Genomic DNA, 17,557 nt, shown 5'->3' with positions numbered 1-17,557 from the left:
ATCGGATGTCTGCTCTTGTTGATGATGTACCAGAGATCACCCATTTTGTCACCCTGTTAACTCTTAGTACCATTGGTTTTGCTCAGTAGTGTGTGCTCAAGGTATCTCTGGGAAAATTGATTTATTTTGTGTTGGGCTTTAATGTTCTTGATGGGTTTTGTCTGAAAGCAACTCTACCTTGGGTGTCTTAGAAAATGAAATCTCAAGAGGGAACATGTTGACCATGCGCAACTCCGCAAGAGATCGGTCGTTCAGACATGCTGTATCGTAGCTGCCCCCCCATCAGATTTAGTATGAGTCAAGGCTGGATAGTGCATCCCAAATGATAGGGAGGCTATTGAACGCTCAACTTTGGGGCCTTGGGAATTAATGTGCAGACAAGACACTTCCTCAGTGGGTAGGGTGGTCTCTCTATCTTGCTAACAAGCAGCCTGCTCCCAAATCGATGTGATCTTCTCTTTTTGCTTAATTTGTAACGCAAGGAGTGCGGGCCCAAGGTTTTGCTTTAATCCCCATGCCAGTCCTACGAATAATGCAGATGTTGAATACCACAGCTGCGTGGTCTTAGTTACACCTCATTCCTCTTTCATCCACCAACAGACACTTCACTGCCCCTTTTACTCACTCTTACGGGTTCATTTATCCCTACTTTCCCCATTTGCCTCTTTTTTTCCGTCTTTCTCTCTTTTCTCTTGTGGGTCCCAAAAATGAGTGCTGGTGGGCTCCACCTGCAACCTCCCGCTCAAATGGAACCCTGGATGTTATGCCTTCAACTTGAAGAGTATGAACCAATTTGCGAGCAGGATTTCAAACAGAAAAGTTCAGTTCTATAGTGCACTTATTCTCCCCGTGACTTAAAAAATGTGGTCATGTAAAGCGCTCCAATTCCCTTGGACTGAATTGGTGTTGTATACAACTGCAAAAAAAATGCTGGCGGAGATGAGGAGTTGTGCAGAAATTTACGAGTCTAGGGCGGTTAGGGATAGGAGGCGGGTCTTTACGTAGACATGTTCCCCATTTGTGATATCTTTGAGTTCTCCAGGGTTGGAGTTATAGCGCCAGCCAGTGCCCATTGCTGAAATGAGTTTTCTACCTCTGCTCCTGCTTCCGTTGCAAAAACAGGCAACTGATTCTATTGCAACGTGGTGGAACATATGCCAGGACTTTTATGTTCACTGAAACCTGTAAAAAAAATAAATCTTCTGTGTTGGATCTATTGGGGAATGCTTTGGCAGTTAAAAGATGGAAGGTTTCGGACTGTATGTATGAAAGTGGCCCTTTTTGGACATGGTTGCCCCTACTTTTTGCCTGGGACATGATGTGATTTCGACTGAAGGGTCCCCAGTGCCATAACTCTCTCCCTAAACTGTACAATTGTTCCCCCAGTTGGGGGTTGGTGAATAAAGTATTTTCTGCATTGGAGTCTTTCAGTGCAGATAATGACAATATTGCTGTCTTTAGCTCCACCTGGCAGGATCACCTGATACACCTTGGCAAGGTCCTTGAGGCTCTGAGAAGTGCAGGCCTCACTATCAAGGCAAGCAAGTGCCAGATCGGGCAGGGCACAGTTGTATACTTGGGCCACCTTATAGGTGGAGGCCAAGTTCTACCCTTACAACCCAAGATCCACACCTTTCTGGACTGTGTAGCTACAACCACTTAGACTGGCGTTGGGCCTTCTTTGGCTTGATTGGTACTATAGGAGGTTTGTGAGGTAGTATGGGTCCATTGTGGACCCCCTCACAGGGCTGACCTCCAAGAAGATGCCCAAAAAGGTAAACTGGACAGAGGGCTATCAAAGGGCTTTTGCATGCTGAAGGAAGCAATGTGCTAAGCTCCCATTTGAAAAGCTTCAGATTATGCCAAACAGTTCATAGTGCAGACAGACGCCTCTGAACATGGGAAAGGAGTGGTCCTATCGCAAATCCGTCTTAATGGTGTTGACCAACATGTTGCTTTCATTAGCAGGAGGCTGCTCCCCAGAGAGCAGCGTTGCAGTGCCATTGAGAGGGAAGCCTTTGCTGTGGTTTGGTCCCTGAAGAAGTTGAGGCCATACTTGTTTGGCTCTCCCTTGTTCAAACTGACCACAGGCCTCTCAGATGGCTAATGCAAATGAAAGATGAGAACACCAAACTGTTAAGGCGGGCCCTAACTCTACAGAGAACAGACTTTACAGCAGAACACAGACCTGGGACTGACTATGCTAATGCAGATGATCTTTCCAGGTTCTTCCACTTAGAAGATGAAAGCTCTGTAGGGAAAGGTTAGTTTCACCCTTCTTCGTTTGGAGGGGAGGGAGATCATGTAGGAAAGAACCCCTTTTTTGGACATGGTTGCCCGCCCACTTTATGCCTGCTACATTATGTTATTTCTACTGAAAGTGCACTAGATTCCTGCTAACCTGGTCCCCAGTGCCAGAGCTCTTTCCCAAAACTGTACAATTGTTCTCCCAATTGGCAAACTTAGTCCCTAGTAAATGGTCCCCTGCTACCTAGGACCTGAGTTACTAAAGAGGGTCACTAAGGGCTGCAGCTCAAATCGTGCCACCCTATGGAACCCCTTGCCTTTCATATGCAAGGCTGCCATTGCAGGCTGCGTGTTTTGGTGCAAACAAAAGTGAAAACATGACATGTCACACATCCCTGTGTGCCATGTCCCTTACGACTGCAAATGATATTTGTAAGCCACCCCTACAGAAGGCCTGACAGCCCTAAGGCATGGTGCTTAATATTATATATGCGGGCATATCTGCTCGAGCAGCTATGCCCCTGTGCTGGTCAGTCCTATTGCTGCCTGTCGGGGAAACCATTTTAAACCGTTTACTGGACTTTGGTGAAAACAAGTTCTCCCAGATACATGATGGCTTCACTGAAAATAGGTATATTTAGTATCAAACATCTCTCCTTTATAAACCCACACTAGTGCCATTGTTATATTTATCAAAACATGCATTCAGAGTGCACCTTAGAGGTGCCCCATGAAAACCTACCAGCCTCTGCTGGGCTTAATGATTTGCACCCGGACACCCTCGTGCTGCTGGTGGTGTGCTGTTGGGTCTGGTTTGGACCTTGTCCACCACTCACCTTAACTCCTAGAGATTGGTCCTGTAAATCGATGTACTGTACCTGTTTGCAAAATGTGTTCTTCCTTCCATAGGATGACCTTGCAGAACTCAGAAATTGCACTAAGTTGCCACTTTTTTCTAGTGAAAATAATTTATATCTGAAAACTTACTTGCCTAACGATTTTTGTCTAATGCCTAAACATCCACTTCCTACACTGCATCTTCAGCATTAAAGGATCAAGGGTCTACCACTAACAATATCGTACTCCAGTGCGTGCATATGTTTGTAGTTCGAGAATAAAAGGAGTTCTAGGACAGTGGCTCTTTATATTTTGACTTCGGTGAACCCACAGTTTATATTTTGACTTCGGTGAACCCACAGTTTATCATTACTGGAATCCAGGGACCCACCCTGGAACGTTATTGGAATCTGGGCCCCCGTCCTAAGTAATTTCGATGATTTCAACTGCAAAAAAAATAAACAAATATGGAAATAAGTATTCTTTTAACTAATACGCAAATTATTAAATATTTTACTTAATTCAGTAAACAATATAGAAACTATCCTAATTTTAATGGGAAGGACGCAGCTTTCTTAAATTCAATTAAGGCCACTAATTGTCCAAACTGTTTTCTTTTTGATGCACTTGCACTGCTCCCATGAATATATCTGAGGATACCAACTTTGAATTACTTCACATTTATAGATCATTGTAACATTTTGTATGTATGTGTAAATATTTATTTTACGTAACATTAACAAGTTAATAATTTTTTTAAGCCATCGCGGAACCCCTGAGTAAGTGTCCCGACCACAGGTTAAGAACTGCTGCTTTAGGGTGAATGCTGTAAATCGCTACCGATTTTGTACTGCTTGTTGCCCTAATATTTTTTTGTTTTGGTTGTGATCATACTTTTACTGAGCACATTTCTGCTATATCCTGTAGAATATCCTGTAGAATAATTGTAAACGCACAAATAGTTTTCTCTGTTAACCATTGGTTCTTTCATGCTATTTAACTGTTGTATACTCGTGGAAAGTCTAGCTTTTCTTTTTGCTGCTTTAACAGGGATTTGGTAATGTCGGCCTGCATTCAATGAGGTACCTCCACCGCTTTGGTGCAAAGTGTATTGGAATTGGAGAGATTGATGGCACCATTTGGAACCCTGATGGAATTGACCCCAAGGAGCTTGAAGATTACAAATTGGTATGTTGGGTTTTGGTGCACGATTTGCAGAATTGCAATAAGCAGTGACCGCGTGACCCATTCTTTAACCTGTTTCACTGGTCAGGGAGACTGTATGCATGGCAAAGTTCTGCAGATTTCCCTCCCCATATTTTGTCTAATAGTCTTTACAAGGTGTGTACATTGCTAATAAAGGAAACTCTTCCTGCTTAGCGTATTGGGCTTCTTACCAGGTAAGCAGCAGACTGACCTGTTTTATGTCTTGAACTCTGGCATTCATTCAGCCTCACAAAATTTTGAGTTACCAGTACTCAAGCTTTCCTCCTTTACTGGCTTTGCTGTCTAACTTAGTGACATTAAAATGTCACTGCACATGAGGGGCTCTGCTGCTATACTGTCTAACATGCAGAGGGCTTTAAGGCGAAAAATAAACAAAGTTTAGTTTTCCTGTTGCAAAGGAAAGTATTGATTAATAAGATAGAAATGCACTGCTACAAAAACAATTTGTTGCTCTCCCATTGGCACCCCAACACCTATGGATACCAGCTCTTCAAAAAAAAAAAGAATTCCAGGTAGGGACCGCCTCAAAGAACCAGACCCATAGAATGTCACCCGGTGAGGGTAGAAGAAAGGAAAAGGACCCAATCAAAGAGAATACCATTTAAACGGACAGCCAACAGAAGTCTTTTGACCTCGGTTACTTGGTCTGAGATCAATTATGTTTTCTCTTTTAATAAAGCATCAAAACAGGAGGTTTTAAATACAGTGAAGGAACGTTTGTATAACAAAATTGAGCAAAGAATGTACCACTTCCAGTACTTTGTTTTTATTTCCAAAATACACTCGTTGCAGATTAAGTCGTCTGGGGTAAAGGAGTCAAAGAATATATGTCGGAGATATCTTGCTAAAACTACGTTTCAAAACAACATTTATATAAACTCCAACAAGGCATATGCAAAAGTCTGTATCCTCCCACCAAATCGTAGCATGCTTAATCCTTGGGCTCTCCACCTAGCACTGGGTACACTCCATGTAAAAAGGGGCCGCTTTTTCCAACACTTAAGTGTACAATTGTGGGCCAAAAATGTATTGAGTATTGCTGTTATAAACCTATCCTTAAGACAGGTGTCTAAACAAGTGTTTCTAGAAACTGCATGTTTACCACTACTTGAACTTCTATTTAAAAAAAAAAAAAAAAAAGCTACTTGTTACTATGTACAGAGCATACACCTTTAGAAGAGATTCTTGCTGCAAAAAGAAAGTTACATGCCTATAGCAGTAATTTATGATGAATGCATCGTCCCGCTGATTTTTCAACTTATGAATTGTCCCTCCACGTGCCTGAATGATCCACAAAAGCTTTTCCCCAATCAACAGCAATCTAGCATTGCCAGGTGGAGCCATATGGTTTCGGCTGTGACTCTGGAGTATGTATATTAGGCAGTGGTGTAGCTAGACACTTTGCCGCCTGTGGCGGTCCCTGCCTTTGCCACCCCGCTGCAGCTGCATGGAAGAGGTAGGTAGGGGGGTGTGTGTGTGTGTGTTTCCAGTGTTTGCTACGCCACTGATATTAGGCGCCAACTAGTGCGCTGGCATCAGTTCCTGCTTTTCCGTGCCTCGTGAGTATGTAGCTCCTGAGTTCTTGCTCATTGACTAACTTCCTCAGCATTAGATGGCATCTAGGGCAAATGTCTCTTACAAAACTTTCAGATTTCAAGCCTTGTTACAAATCCCACAATATGTCTCTTTCAGATCTGCATGACCGTTGCATTTGGTGCCTCAGATCGGAGCGCAATGCCATGGCATTTGTTTCCTCTGTCTTCATGCAGTCAAAGGTCATCCGGGAGATGGAGGCCAAATTGTTTTAGCTAATGCGGATGGTCTTTCTTGAAGAAACTGCCCAGCTCCCTGTTCCCAAAGAAGATGTTTTTTTTTTTTTTTTTTTAAGATGAAACCAGAGTTTCCAGTTCCATTGGATGGCCCTATGCAGTTCAAGGCTTGTTGGATATGTTCTTGATGGCCTCTGCTGAATGTGAGCCTCCCCTCCCTCCCGGGCTAGGATGTTCCCGCAATCTTGGCAGTTCAGGCCAGATTACTCCGGAAATGGCATCTCCAAACTCCGGCGCCTAAAAAGCTGTAGCCTACCACGGCGATGTCCCCTTTAAAGTCTGAGCCAAATGTAAAACCCCTGCAAATACTGAGTGTACTACAGCTCCCCTTTAGAAGCCACTGAGGTTAGACAAAATTGTATTGCAGGGGAAAAAGTTATGGTAAACTTTAATTAGCTTTCCTTCACAGAGCATCTGTGTGGCTCCTAGTTTTGCAGCGGTGTCGATATTTAGCTATGACTCCGTTGCCCTCGCAATGCATGGTAAACATTGCTCAGACCTGAAACCCCTTTTCAGACCTGGCCATTAACAAACTGCCAGACATCATGGGCCTGCTCCAGGTTATTTCCACTTTTTTTTTTTGTGCTGTCACTAGAATGTCTGGCTGCCCAAATATCTTGTTGAAGCAGAAACCAAATGCTTGCAGCGCCTCCTCATAGGTAATCAAATGCAGATGGCGCTGTAGGCTGTAAACCTTTCCTTTTGGCAGCCTGACCCTTTGCACTTCTTATGCCACCTGTCTCTTGGGTCTATAGGTTCATACCTTGAGGGACTTAGCAATGCTTAACAATGATAAGCTAGCTGCACCACATGAAAAAGCAGTTTACAGACTTGGTCGGTGACTTATTGGATGTATCCAAACAGATACACCTGGACTCTGTCACCAATGTTGCTAAATCTTTCACAATGCACTGGCACACTGAATTCTTTCCACTGGATTCACTGGCGATGCCCAAGCCATACTCCTGGACGTTCCCCTTGATTGCAGACTCCTGGAGCACATCAAAAACAGAAGAACTACCACTATGTGTTGTGCTTTGCCTTCCTAGTGCAATGGTCCCACCAAAAATATAGGCAGTTTTGTGACTACTTTTATTATGGTGCAGTCTCTGTAGAGACAGACATTCTCAGTATGTACAGAACTCCCCAGCAGCATAGTGATTCTTCTAGGGCAAGGGTGGATCTAAGGAATGACACCAACAGCAGCAGATGCAGTCTCCTCAAACCTCTTCTGTCTATCAGTCGTTTTTAGAAAACGGAGTCCTGGGCGATTCTGTAGAAGGTGGCATGTGTTAGTATTCCCTTTACTCCTTGTTCTCAAAAAATATGGAGGTCTCGCACCCTTTCCTGGATCTTTGGTTTCTTAACTTCTTTATTTAATAGGACGAATTCAATATCTGTCCTGAGCTAAGTCTTACTGCGCTTGAATGTGGGAGACTGGCTGGAATCCTTGGATCTTCAGGACGGCATATTTGTTTCTTCTAATTCTTCTGCTCCATAGGCTCGAACTAAAGTTCATAGTAGTATCTCAGCAGAATTAGTGGACAATCGGGTACCTTATTTTTTTTTGGCACTCTGTTCTTTGCTTTCCTTTCCACACCTATGCAGAACGGAGGGTTGTAGCGGATCCATGATCAAATCCTTTAGCCCAGTACCCAGATGCTATGGTTGCACCTATGGAGATTAGGCTCTTAGGCCTTCCTATCTATGCAGTTTGATGGACTGTTTATTCACTGGTGCGATTGGGACAGTATTCATCCCTTAAAGTCTTGCTTTTCTGGCATCTTGTCCCTTTGCACACTGATTGCCATTGACACGTCTTCTGAAAGGTATGCTTAGCATGTTTCCACCCTCTGTTTATTGTGCCTCAGTGGGATTGGAGTTGATGAAACACTTACTTATACGTACTGGATGATGTCATCCATGTTGTCATTTGAGGTCATAAGTGGTGTCACTGACCAGGTCATGAGTGATGTAATATGCTGGGTCGTAAGTAGCACATTGCGGCGGCACAAGTTATAATTCGCTTAGGCAACTAAAACTGCATAATTTCAATGATTTTGTACAAGTGAAATGTGAGCTTAACTAGAACATCCCTGTAACCTTTGGTTATATATCTATGGATAGAGCACACATCATATCCTTAGTGAGGCCTTCTTGATCAACTTACAAATAAAGTATGTTGGTTTTCAGTAAGGTTTGTTTTACACATTGCCATAGTTCTTCACCCAAGTGTATTTAATTTATTTGGTAATGTAGCATCCACTCCGTCATTTGCTAACTTTGCTTGGCTTATGCTTCACTTGGCCACAACTTGCACCACAATTATGAAAAGATCTTTGAAGCATCAGCTTTACTACTATAATGAATGGATTTTATGCAACTTATTTTTTACCAAAATAAGTGAACATACTTCTGAATAAAGGATGCCTAAACTTCCAGGGCTGATTGCAAATTAGATCTTGCGCTCCTAAGCCTATGTAGCGGAATCCTTTGGTCGGAAAACAAAGTTTTCATGCTCTACCCTTTTGTAAACTTGTATTCAGAACTGCATGTCCAAACAGTATCTGCACACACTGTACAGGGAGTCAATTTGTGTTGATGAATTTGTTTGGCTTATTGCTTTACTGCATTTATGGTGTGACTGAATGCTCAACAATAGTTTATATATTGTTTAAACTCGAACTCTAATAATCTGGTCTTACTTTCTCCTGTTCTAGCAACATGGAACAATTGTGGGCTTCCCCAAAGCTCGGCCGTATGAAGGCAACATCCTAGAAGCAGACTGCGATATCCTTATTCCTGCTGCTAGTGAAAAGCAACTAACCAAGGCTAATGCGCATAGGATCAAAGCGAAGGTGTGGGTCATTGATAGTCAACTTTGACTTGGTCATTGATAGTCAACTTTGACTTTATTGCCCTTTTTGCTTCAGAAATCTTATATTTTGTATGAACAATCTACAAAGTTTAAGTTGGGTATTTATTATATGGCTGTTTAAAGGTAAGCAAATGTACTATGTTGTGTGGAATTTGAAATGTATTTTGTTTTTTTGTAACTAAAAATGTGTCTGAACTATTGAACTCTCTAATCCAATTTCAAGCTTTGGTGATCACACATGTCCCTGTTTTCCCCTGAACATACTAAAACTCTTGATACGGGTCCGCTTACTTAAGCAACATGCAAATCCACAGACCAGACATTAAACTCGCAGGATAACCCCTCAGCTGTCAAACTGTCTGGAGACATAGCAAAAATAAAGTGAGGCATGCTCTTTAAATACAGTATGCCATTGTGGTTATAAAAAAAAAATCGCAATTCGTTGTAATTGCTAATGATATCCAGTAACCGCACTTGAAGACTAGTACAGGTATGTTCTAATTCTTCCTTTCGCCACACTTGTGGGATGTCCTAAGCTTCCGGTGTGGCACAGAAACATCACTTCAACAGTAGAGCGTGATGCTTGGGGACCAATGCATGCGTTCTCTGCCACATCTCCGTTCTTTAATTCTTCTGGATGTGTTTTGGCATAGCGTAATAGTATACAGTTCTTGATTAGAATTGTTCTGTTCCCCCTCGCAGCAGAATACCTGGCCTCCTTCCCTGTCTGAACCTGGGATGCTGGTGAGGTTCAGCCAAATGCAGCCTGTTTCAAAGCTCCTCCTCTAAAGATAATAGCCTTTGTAGGCCTTTTGAGACTGAAGCAACCCTGGTCTGAGTCCGACCTTAGATTCTTTTCCCATGACACCATTTCGTCCAGGGCAATTTCAAATTCAGCTGAGGCCAGCTTCATTTATATTTGATTCTATTTAACATTTAGTATTTAGTAGAATATAGAGGAGGCCATGACCACCTTAGGTAATTAGTCTCTTATTTTCAGAGACCCATACACCATTTAAATTGTTTGTTGAATTGATTTCAAGCCGCCTAGGGTACGTTGGTCAGATTGCAAGCAATCTGAGCTACTTCAGTTAACACATAATACTGGGGAGCATTGTTGGTGCCTGCACAGCAGTCAGTCAATGTCATATTGCGGTACTCATGTGTTCCGTTTCCTGGTGGTTATACCCGTGTTTCTTCACTGCATAACTCAACCTTCTCCTCCTACTTAAATGGTTTGTTTTGTGCTCTTAGTCTAAATTTACCATTACACCTCAAATGTACTGGACAAGCAAGTTAATATTGTGATGTAGGTTGAAAATTATCGTACTGGGCTTCCTTTTCTGCTATTCATTTGGGTTCCATTTATAAACCTAGGTCGGCCACATTAGCGCTTGCCAAATAAACTTGCTAAGACTTTGTTGATATTTAACCACTCTTGGCAACCTTGAGCATCTGAATGGGTAGTAGCTGGAGTTCTTCGAGAGACTGCAGAAGAGCATTTGCCATTGATCACTTAATGCCGGCAAATCCTGTTTCTTATGCAGAGTTTTCACAATTTGTTTTATTTTGTAAAGCATTTTTTATTAAGAGATAACAGACATCAGCAATACAGAGGGAGCAATACGATAGGCACAGTCAATACAGTAGGAGAAGCACAGAATACAATTGTGCAAGGTCTAGAATGATGGGGGTCATCCATAGTAGGAGTCAAGGACTCCATTTCTCCACGGTAGGAGTTCCACAGGCCCCATACACAAGACCATTTTTTTGGGACAACCACATGATACATACAGTCTTTTCTCTGAACATTGCCCAGTCCATGTCTTTTTCCCATTCATGAACTGTAGGTGGGAGCGGCGCCCCCCACCTCTGGGCAATATTCCTCTGGGCCAGCATTAGCCTCAACATAACCCACTGCGTCAAGCAAACATTTAAATCAATTGGTTCCTAGATGTTTAAGAGACACCTACGGGCCTCCACATGGAGCTGCACAGACAAAACAGTATTAATGATGTCATGAATGTCGCACCAGTAGGGTTGGATCTGTTCGCATTCCCAGACTGTGGAAACAGGTTCCCATCTGGCCACATCCCCGCCTACAGGCGCCCCATCTGCCCTTCCCATTTGTACCAATTAGGGCCCCTTTACATAAATCCTGTGAAGAAATTTTAGGTGGACAAGTCGAAGACGAGCTGGTATCGCCACTACTCTGGGAGAGGAAACGGCCTCCTGCCACTCCTAGTCATCCATTTCTATACCATCCCCTGTCCACTTCTCTCGGAGGGCGCCGGAGAGGGTCCAAGATGTTGACCAGTTTTTAGGTCTCGCCTTTACCATTCCGAAGGAATGGGAAATGGCGAGAATTCAAGTGCTTGAACTGATTGTGAAACCACCGCTTTTTTCGTGGCGTTTTCTTCGAGTGCACGTGGCCACAGGCACGCGCTTTTGGCCCATACACTTTCATGGCCATCTGTTCCTCAATGTCCCTCCCACCCTTCGTTTGATCTTGCCGCGAGTTCAGGCTAATGGCCCTCCCCCAGCACAGAGCGCGCATCGCGGCTGCACAGCACATCAAAGGGCTTCTCCCAGCGTGTGCTGTGCGGCTTCTCCTCCCCTAATTATGTGGCCGGCCGTACTTATGTTTCCCGGACGCTTCCCGGCCACTCTTGTATTTAATTAGCAGCAGCAGCATTTCTCCTGCGCCAGGCCACATCAAAGGCTCTGTGCCACTTTCACCCACACAGCAACACTTACAGACACGCAACGCCACTCACACCCACGCAACGCCACTCACACCCACGCAACGCCACTCACACCCACGCAACGCCACTCACACCCACGCAACGCCACTCACACCCACGCAACGCCACTCACACCCACGCAACGCCACTCACACCCACGCAACGCCACTCACACCCACGCAACGCCACTCACACCCACGCAACGCCACTCACACCCACGCAACGCCACTCACACCCACGCAACGCCACTCACACCCACGCAACGCCACTCACACCCACGCAACGCCACTCACACCCACGCAACGCCACTCACACCCACGCAACGCCACTCACACCCACGCAACGCCACTCACACCCACGCAACGCGCAGATTGTGGGTGCAGATTCAGGGTGCAGATTCAGAGAACTCAGCAGCACCACCACCATTGCAATGCAATAGGTCTCGTTTTAACGCAAATTTAAGCTATAGGCCTTGTAAATGACAAAGCCTTTTATTTATGTTCCAAAAACCAGAACGCAAAAATAAAGGGCATTATCATTTACAATGCTAATAGTTCAGACTCGCGTTATTGCGAGACCTATTGCATTTCCAATGCTTGTTTATATATCAGTGAAATGGTGCTGTCATGGAGATGACCATCCAGCACTCTATCTTCCAGTGGGGATGATTCCGGTAGTGTGGTCCCGGGCTGTAAGTGTGTGCGAAGAGCATGTTAAACCTGCGTGTAACGGAAGCGCTCCGACTCGGCCAATTTATACTGTCGCTGCAACGTGGCAAAAGACTTGAGGTCTGATTTGTCCCACAGATCTCTTATGTGATACCTATGAGATCCCATTTGTCGAATCCCTTACTCCTCCACAGATCACTCAGTTGCTCAGTCCCATAGTGGTGTTGTGAGCGTTAGCTTACGCCTCCAACCTAGGCAATTGGTGGCTGCATGCCAGACGTGTACTGCATGTTTTGTGGGGTCCGTAAGTGGATAGCGCCGGGGCCTGGAGTAAAGGGCTCTACTGAAGGTCCCTCCAGAGAGAAGCCACCTGTCCATGTTATAACCCGGGTCGCAAGGTTGGGCATAGGTGCAGTGGTTAATGGAGGACAGATGAGACGCCCAGTAATACAGCTTAATGTCTGGGTGGCTGATGGGTCTGTCATACCAGTTCAGGTAAAGTTTGCTGAGCGATGCGAGACCTGCCGCTCCACAGTAGGTCCCTTTGGAGGCTTTCGACCTCCCGGAAATTACGCGGGTATCGGTTCCATGGAATTCTGGAGTGCATTCAGGAACCGAGGTAGAGGCATCATCTTAAAGAGGGCAGCCTTACCCAGCAAGGAAAGGGGGAGTGACTTCCACCTATCGATGTCTTTGCGCAACTGAATCAGCGGGGCTGGAGGTTGGGCGAATAGCGGAGAGAGGGATCCAGAGAAAGGAAGATACCCAAATATTTAAATCCTTCGGTACATGTTTGGAGAGGGCACCCACGCGGCGGGATTGGAGGCTCGCCCGCCACCACGAACAGGAGGGATTTGCTCCAGTTTATGGAATAGCTGGAGTACCGTCCAAAGATCGTGAAGATATCCAAAAACACTATCAAAGACCTAGGAGAGGTCAAGTACAGAAGGATGCCTTCAGCGTAAAGGGAAATACGGTCTTCCCAGTCCAGAGACCAGCGCATGCCCCTAATCACCAGATCCTTACATATCCAAGCTGCCAGTGGCTCCAGCGCTAGAGCAAACAGTGGGGACAGGGGGCAACCCTGACGGTTACCCTTACCCAGCTCAAAGGCGGCTGACTTCCTTTTGTAAACCACCACTTGGGCCATAGGTCGGGAGTACAGTTACTGCACCCATTGTATCTATTTAGGACCAAACAACATTTTCTCCAATACTGCCCATAGATACGGCCATTCGATGGTGTCAAATGCCATGGCAGCGTCTAAGGATGCAATAACCGCTGGTTCCAATATAAAAGCTGCCCTGGCCAAAACCCCGTGTACTCTATGTAGGTTCAGTGGGGTGTTACAGTGCGGTATGAAACCTGATTGATCCGGGTGGACTAGGGCCTCAATCACAGTCAAGAGGCGAGTAGCAAGGAACTTAGCCAGGATCTTGGGCTCCGCGTTCAACAGGGATATCTGACTGTAAGACCCACAGTTGGTCTTGGGCTTCCCTTCCTTGTGAATAGTGACTATGGTGGTAGTACATTGGTCCGATGGGTTTTCACAATTTTCTTGCTCTCTTTGAGCAATAAATAGGTCTGTGTAGCTTATTCTCGTGAAAGTTGGGCTCTTGGTCAAAAGGGGAATTGGATGTACTTTGGTGGTCCATTAAGGCTAGGGCCTCGTACACTTGTAGCATGTTACTGTAACATCTTGCTTTTGTAATTTATGTAGTTTGTGATTTTATTTGTAAATAGATGTTCGAGGCATGTGGGCTGCCTAGTGTTGGGTCCGGATGATCGCACATTGTTGTCTTGGAAGAGTCTTCGAAGTATCCTGAGATAGGTGGCTCCTCCCCTGGACTACAGTGCGCATGGGCATCGGCTCCATCCCCAGATTGTTTTTTTCCGCCATTGGGTTCGGATGCGGTCTCGACGTCTCTCTGTCGGAACCGAGAAAAACTAGCTTTTTTACGGCCAAAAGGCCTTATATTCTTTGCGTGGGTATTGTTTGCGCACGGTCTCGAGTTCTTCCGTCTGAGTCGGAATCAGCGGAGTAGTTTCACATCGAGGCCTTCTCATCGCGACACGACCGCAACTTTTCAGCATGGAGCGGAGTCCGTTTAAGAACTGTCCGCTCTGTGGGTCCAAATACCCACATATAGACGTGCACCCGGTCTGTAACAAATGCCTTTCACCAGACCATAACGAAGACAACTGCATGGCCTGCGCAAGATTCAGGTCCAAGAAGACACTCAAGCTTCGGCGCGCGGTGCGCCTCGAGGCCAGACAAGCGGCCCCGGATCCAGAAAACATCTTCGGCGACCAAGAAGAGGAGGACCAGAGCCATCATCTTCAAATCTCCCCGCCCGGGACGGAGGTCGAGGCGGATCCGGAAGACGACGACGGAGTCGTGGGTCAAGGCCTTGAATACGTCGACGAGGTAGGGGACGTCGAAGAGGTTTATGGGGCCGCGGAAGATAGCTCAGGGGACGAGCTATGCCCCGAAGGTTACGAAGATCGAGATCGGGTCACGGGATCGCCTGTCGGCCTTACCCAAGACCCCGTACCGCAAGCCACGGCCCCGCCTTCAGGCCCGGCCACGGACATACTTGCTGCGCAGCCAGTATCAAAACCGAAACTGAAACCTACGGTATCGACTACACCTAAAATGGCCGACCCAAAACCGAAACTTATGGATTCGAGCGTCCCTAAGATGGCGGCCGTACCACCAAAACCGGCTAAACCCGCTGCTTCATCGACTCCGTCGGCCTCCGGTCCACAGAAGTCGAAGAAATCTGTCGATTCGAAATCGGCGCCAGAGGAGGGATCCTCTAAGAAGGGTGGTCGGCACGGGTCAACCGCTGCGACACCGGCAAAGCCCGCCAAAGCCAGCGACACGGCTCCGGTTCCGACTGGGACTGCGTTAGTCGGACGCGTGGTGGAGACGGAGCCGACAAAATCACAAGGATCGAAGGCTGGCACATCTGCGCATCGGTCCAAGGACTCTGGGTCGGCGGCTGCGGCATCATCGTCCAAAACACAGAAGGGCCAACAGGACGTCGGATCCGAGGGCAAGGTCAAGACCTCCTCGTCGGTGCCAAAGGCCACTGTAAGTGACGCGTCCCTCATTGCCTCTTCACTACAGAGAATCAGGGAGAAGGCCTCTGCTACGTCGGCTCCGATGCCATCGCCACAGAAGCCGATGGACGTTCCGGTGAAGCCTGCGGGTAAACTTCTCTTCCTTCTGCCGCCAAAAGAGGCGCCGAAGGCCTTTTCAACAAAATCGACGCCAAAGAAGTCGGATTCTTCAACGGCAGGGGCACTTTCAAGTCGGGTACTCGACTCAGAAGAGGATTCTGAGCGTTTTATCGACGCAGACACAGGCAAATTGACCCTTTACAAGAGGAGGATCACTTCACAGCCAGTGGACTCCTATGTCATCCCCCTGAAGAAAAAGCTTCCCCAAGACGCTTCAGGCCTCATGGAACCTATCCAGCCTCCTCCAAGAAGGAGCCCAACTCCTTCTCCAGAACACTCTGAGGGTGAGGGATATGATAAAGATGACCAATACACTTTCCCCATCAATGAACCAGATGCACAGCCAGATTCATATGATGACATTGGTGACCAAGGCACCCAAAATGTGGGGCAAGACCCACAGCCTTTCAGTGCACGTGCATCCCCTACAGAAGATTCTGCAGGTTTTCATGCACTCATTGAGAGGGCAGCTGCTAATCATGATGTGGACATGCATGCTGACCCGGTAGAAGAAGACTTTCTATTTGACACTTTTTCAGTCTCTGAAAGGACAGTAAAGACACTGCCTATGCTCAAAGGGGTCCTCAAGCATGCTGCGGACATCTTTAAAGAACCTACCAGGGCGAGAGTGGTCAATCCACGTATCGAAAAAAAGTACAGACCAGCACCTGCAGACCCTGCATACATTCGGGGACAGTTGCCGCTTGACTCCCTGGTGGTCGCAAATGCCCGCAAACGGGCCAACTCCCAAACAACGGGTGAAGCTCCTCCCCCGGATAAGGAGTCCAAAGTGCTAGAGGCTGGAGGCAAAAGAGTAGCTGCACAGGCTGCCAATTTTTGGCGTATTGCAAATACACAGGCACTCTTGGCACGTTACGATAGGGCGCATTACGACACCCTAGAGCAAGTTTTACAACACCTGCCTCCGCAGTTTCAAGAGGGCACCAAACTGCTTATAGAGGAGGGAAAACTGATCTCCAACGCAGCCATAAAGTGTGCACTTGATGCCGCGGACACAGCCGCTAGGGCCATTAACACTAGCGTCATGCTGAGACGACAGGCGTGGCTCCGCATATCGGGGTTTAAACCTGACATTCAAACAACCATACTTAATCAGCCAGTCAATCCTGATAGACTGTTTGGTCCAGATGTTGACACCACCTTAGAAAAAATTAAAAAAGACACCGAAACTGCTAAGTCTATGGGGGCCCTACAATCACAACAGTTTCGTGGCAATAATTTTCGTCGCTCAGGTGCGCGTGGAGTCACCAGAGGACAGATGGGTCAACAATCACAATTCTCTAGAGGTGGAGCACAATCCTCGTACCCCAAACAGAACAAGGGGGGTTACCGAGGAAACAGCACCAGAGGACGCGGCAGAGGGAACAACAACTCCCGCTCCTCTACCCCAAGCAAACAGTGACTCTCTGTCACTGCCCCCCGACCACTTAACACCTGTCGGGGGGAGACTACAGCAGTTCCTGCCCGTCTGGAGAAACATCACCACAGACAGGTGGGTGCGACAACTTGTCCAGTACGGTTATTGTCTAGAGTTAAAATCCACTCCACCCAACATTCCACCAAGGCAAAGGCCTATGTCCGCAGAGCACTTGCACTTATTGCAGCAGGAAGTGGTGGTGATGCTGCAAAAAGGCGCAATAGAGCTCGTGCCAGTGGGAGAGGAAGGCACGGGGGGTATATTCCCTGTACTTCCTTATTCCAAAGAAGGACGGATCTCTCAGACCCATTCTGGATCTGCGTCCCCTCAACCTGTATATACTGTCAGAACATTTCCATATGCTTACACTGCAACAGATTCTTCCCTTGTTAAACCAAGGGGACTTCTTAGCAACCTCAAGGATGCTTATTTCCACATTCCAC

The 17,557-nt window shown here is 46.4% G+C and overlaps 1 protein-coding gene across 1 annotated transcript in view; it reads left to right on the top strand.

Annotated features, from left to right (window-relative positions):
* Nucleotides 1-17,557, top strand: part of GLUD1 (glutamate dehydrogenase 1) — a 202,317-nt gene that overhangs the window by 109,546 nt on the left and 75,214 nt on the right. The window contains exons 7-8 of the mRNA XM_078643307.1: nt 4,135-4,272; nt 8,861-8,998. Of these exons, the coding sequence (XP_078499433.1) occupies nt 4,135-4,272; nt 8,861-8,998 (276 nt within the window). The remainder of the gene's footprint in view (nt 1-4,134; nt 4,273-8,860; nt 8,999-17,557) is intronic.

This window comes from Lissotriton helveticus, chromosome 5_1, assembly GCF_964261635.1.
Source record: "Lissotriton helveticus chromosome 5_1, aLisHel1.1, whole genome shotgun sequence".
Classification (NCBI taxonomy): Eukaryota; Metazoa; Chordata; class Amphibia; order Caudata; family Salamandridae; genus Lissotriton; species Lissotriton helveticus.
The sequence above is the reverse complement of the archived record's forward strand: the minus strand, read 5'-3'. Positions and strand labels throughout refer to the sequence as shown.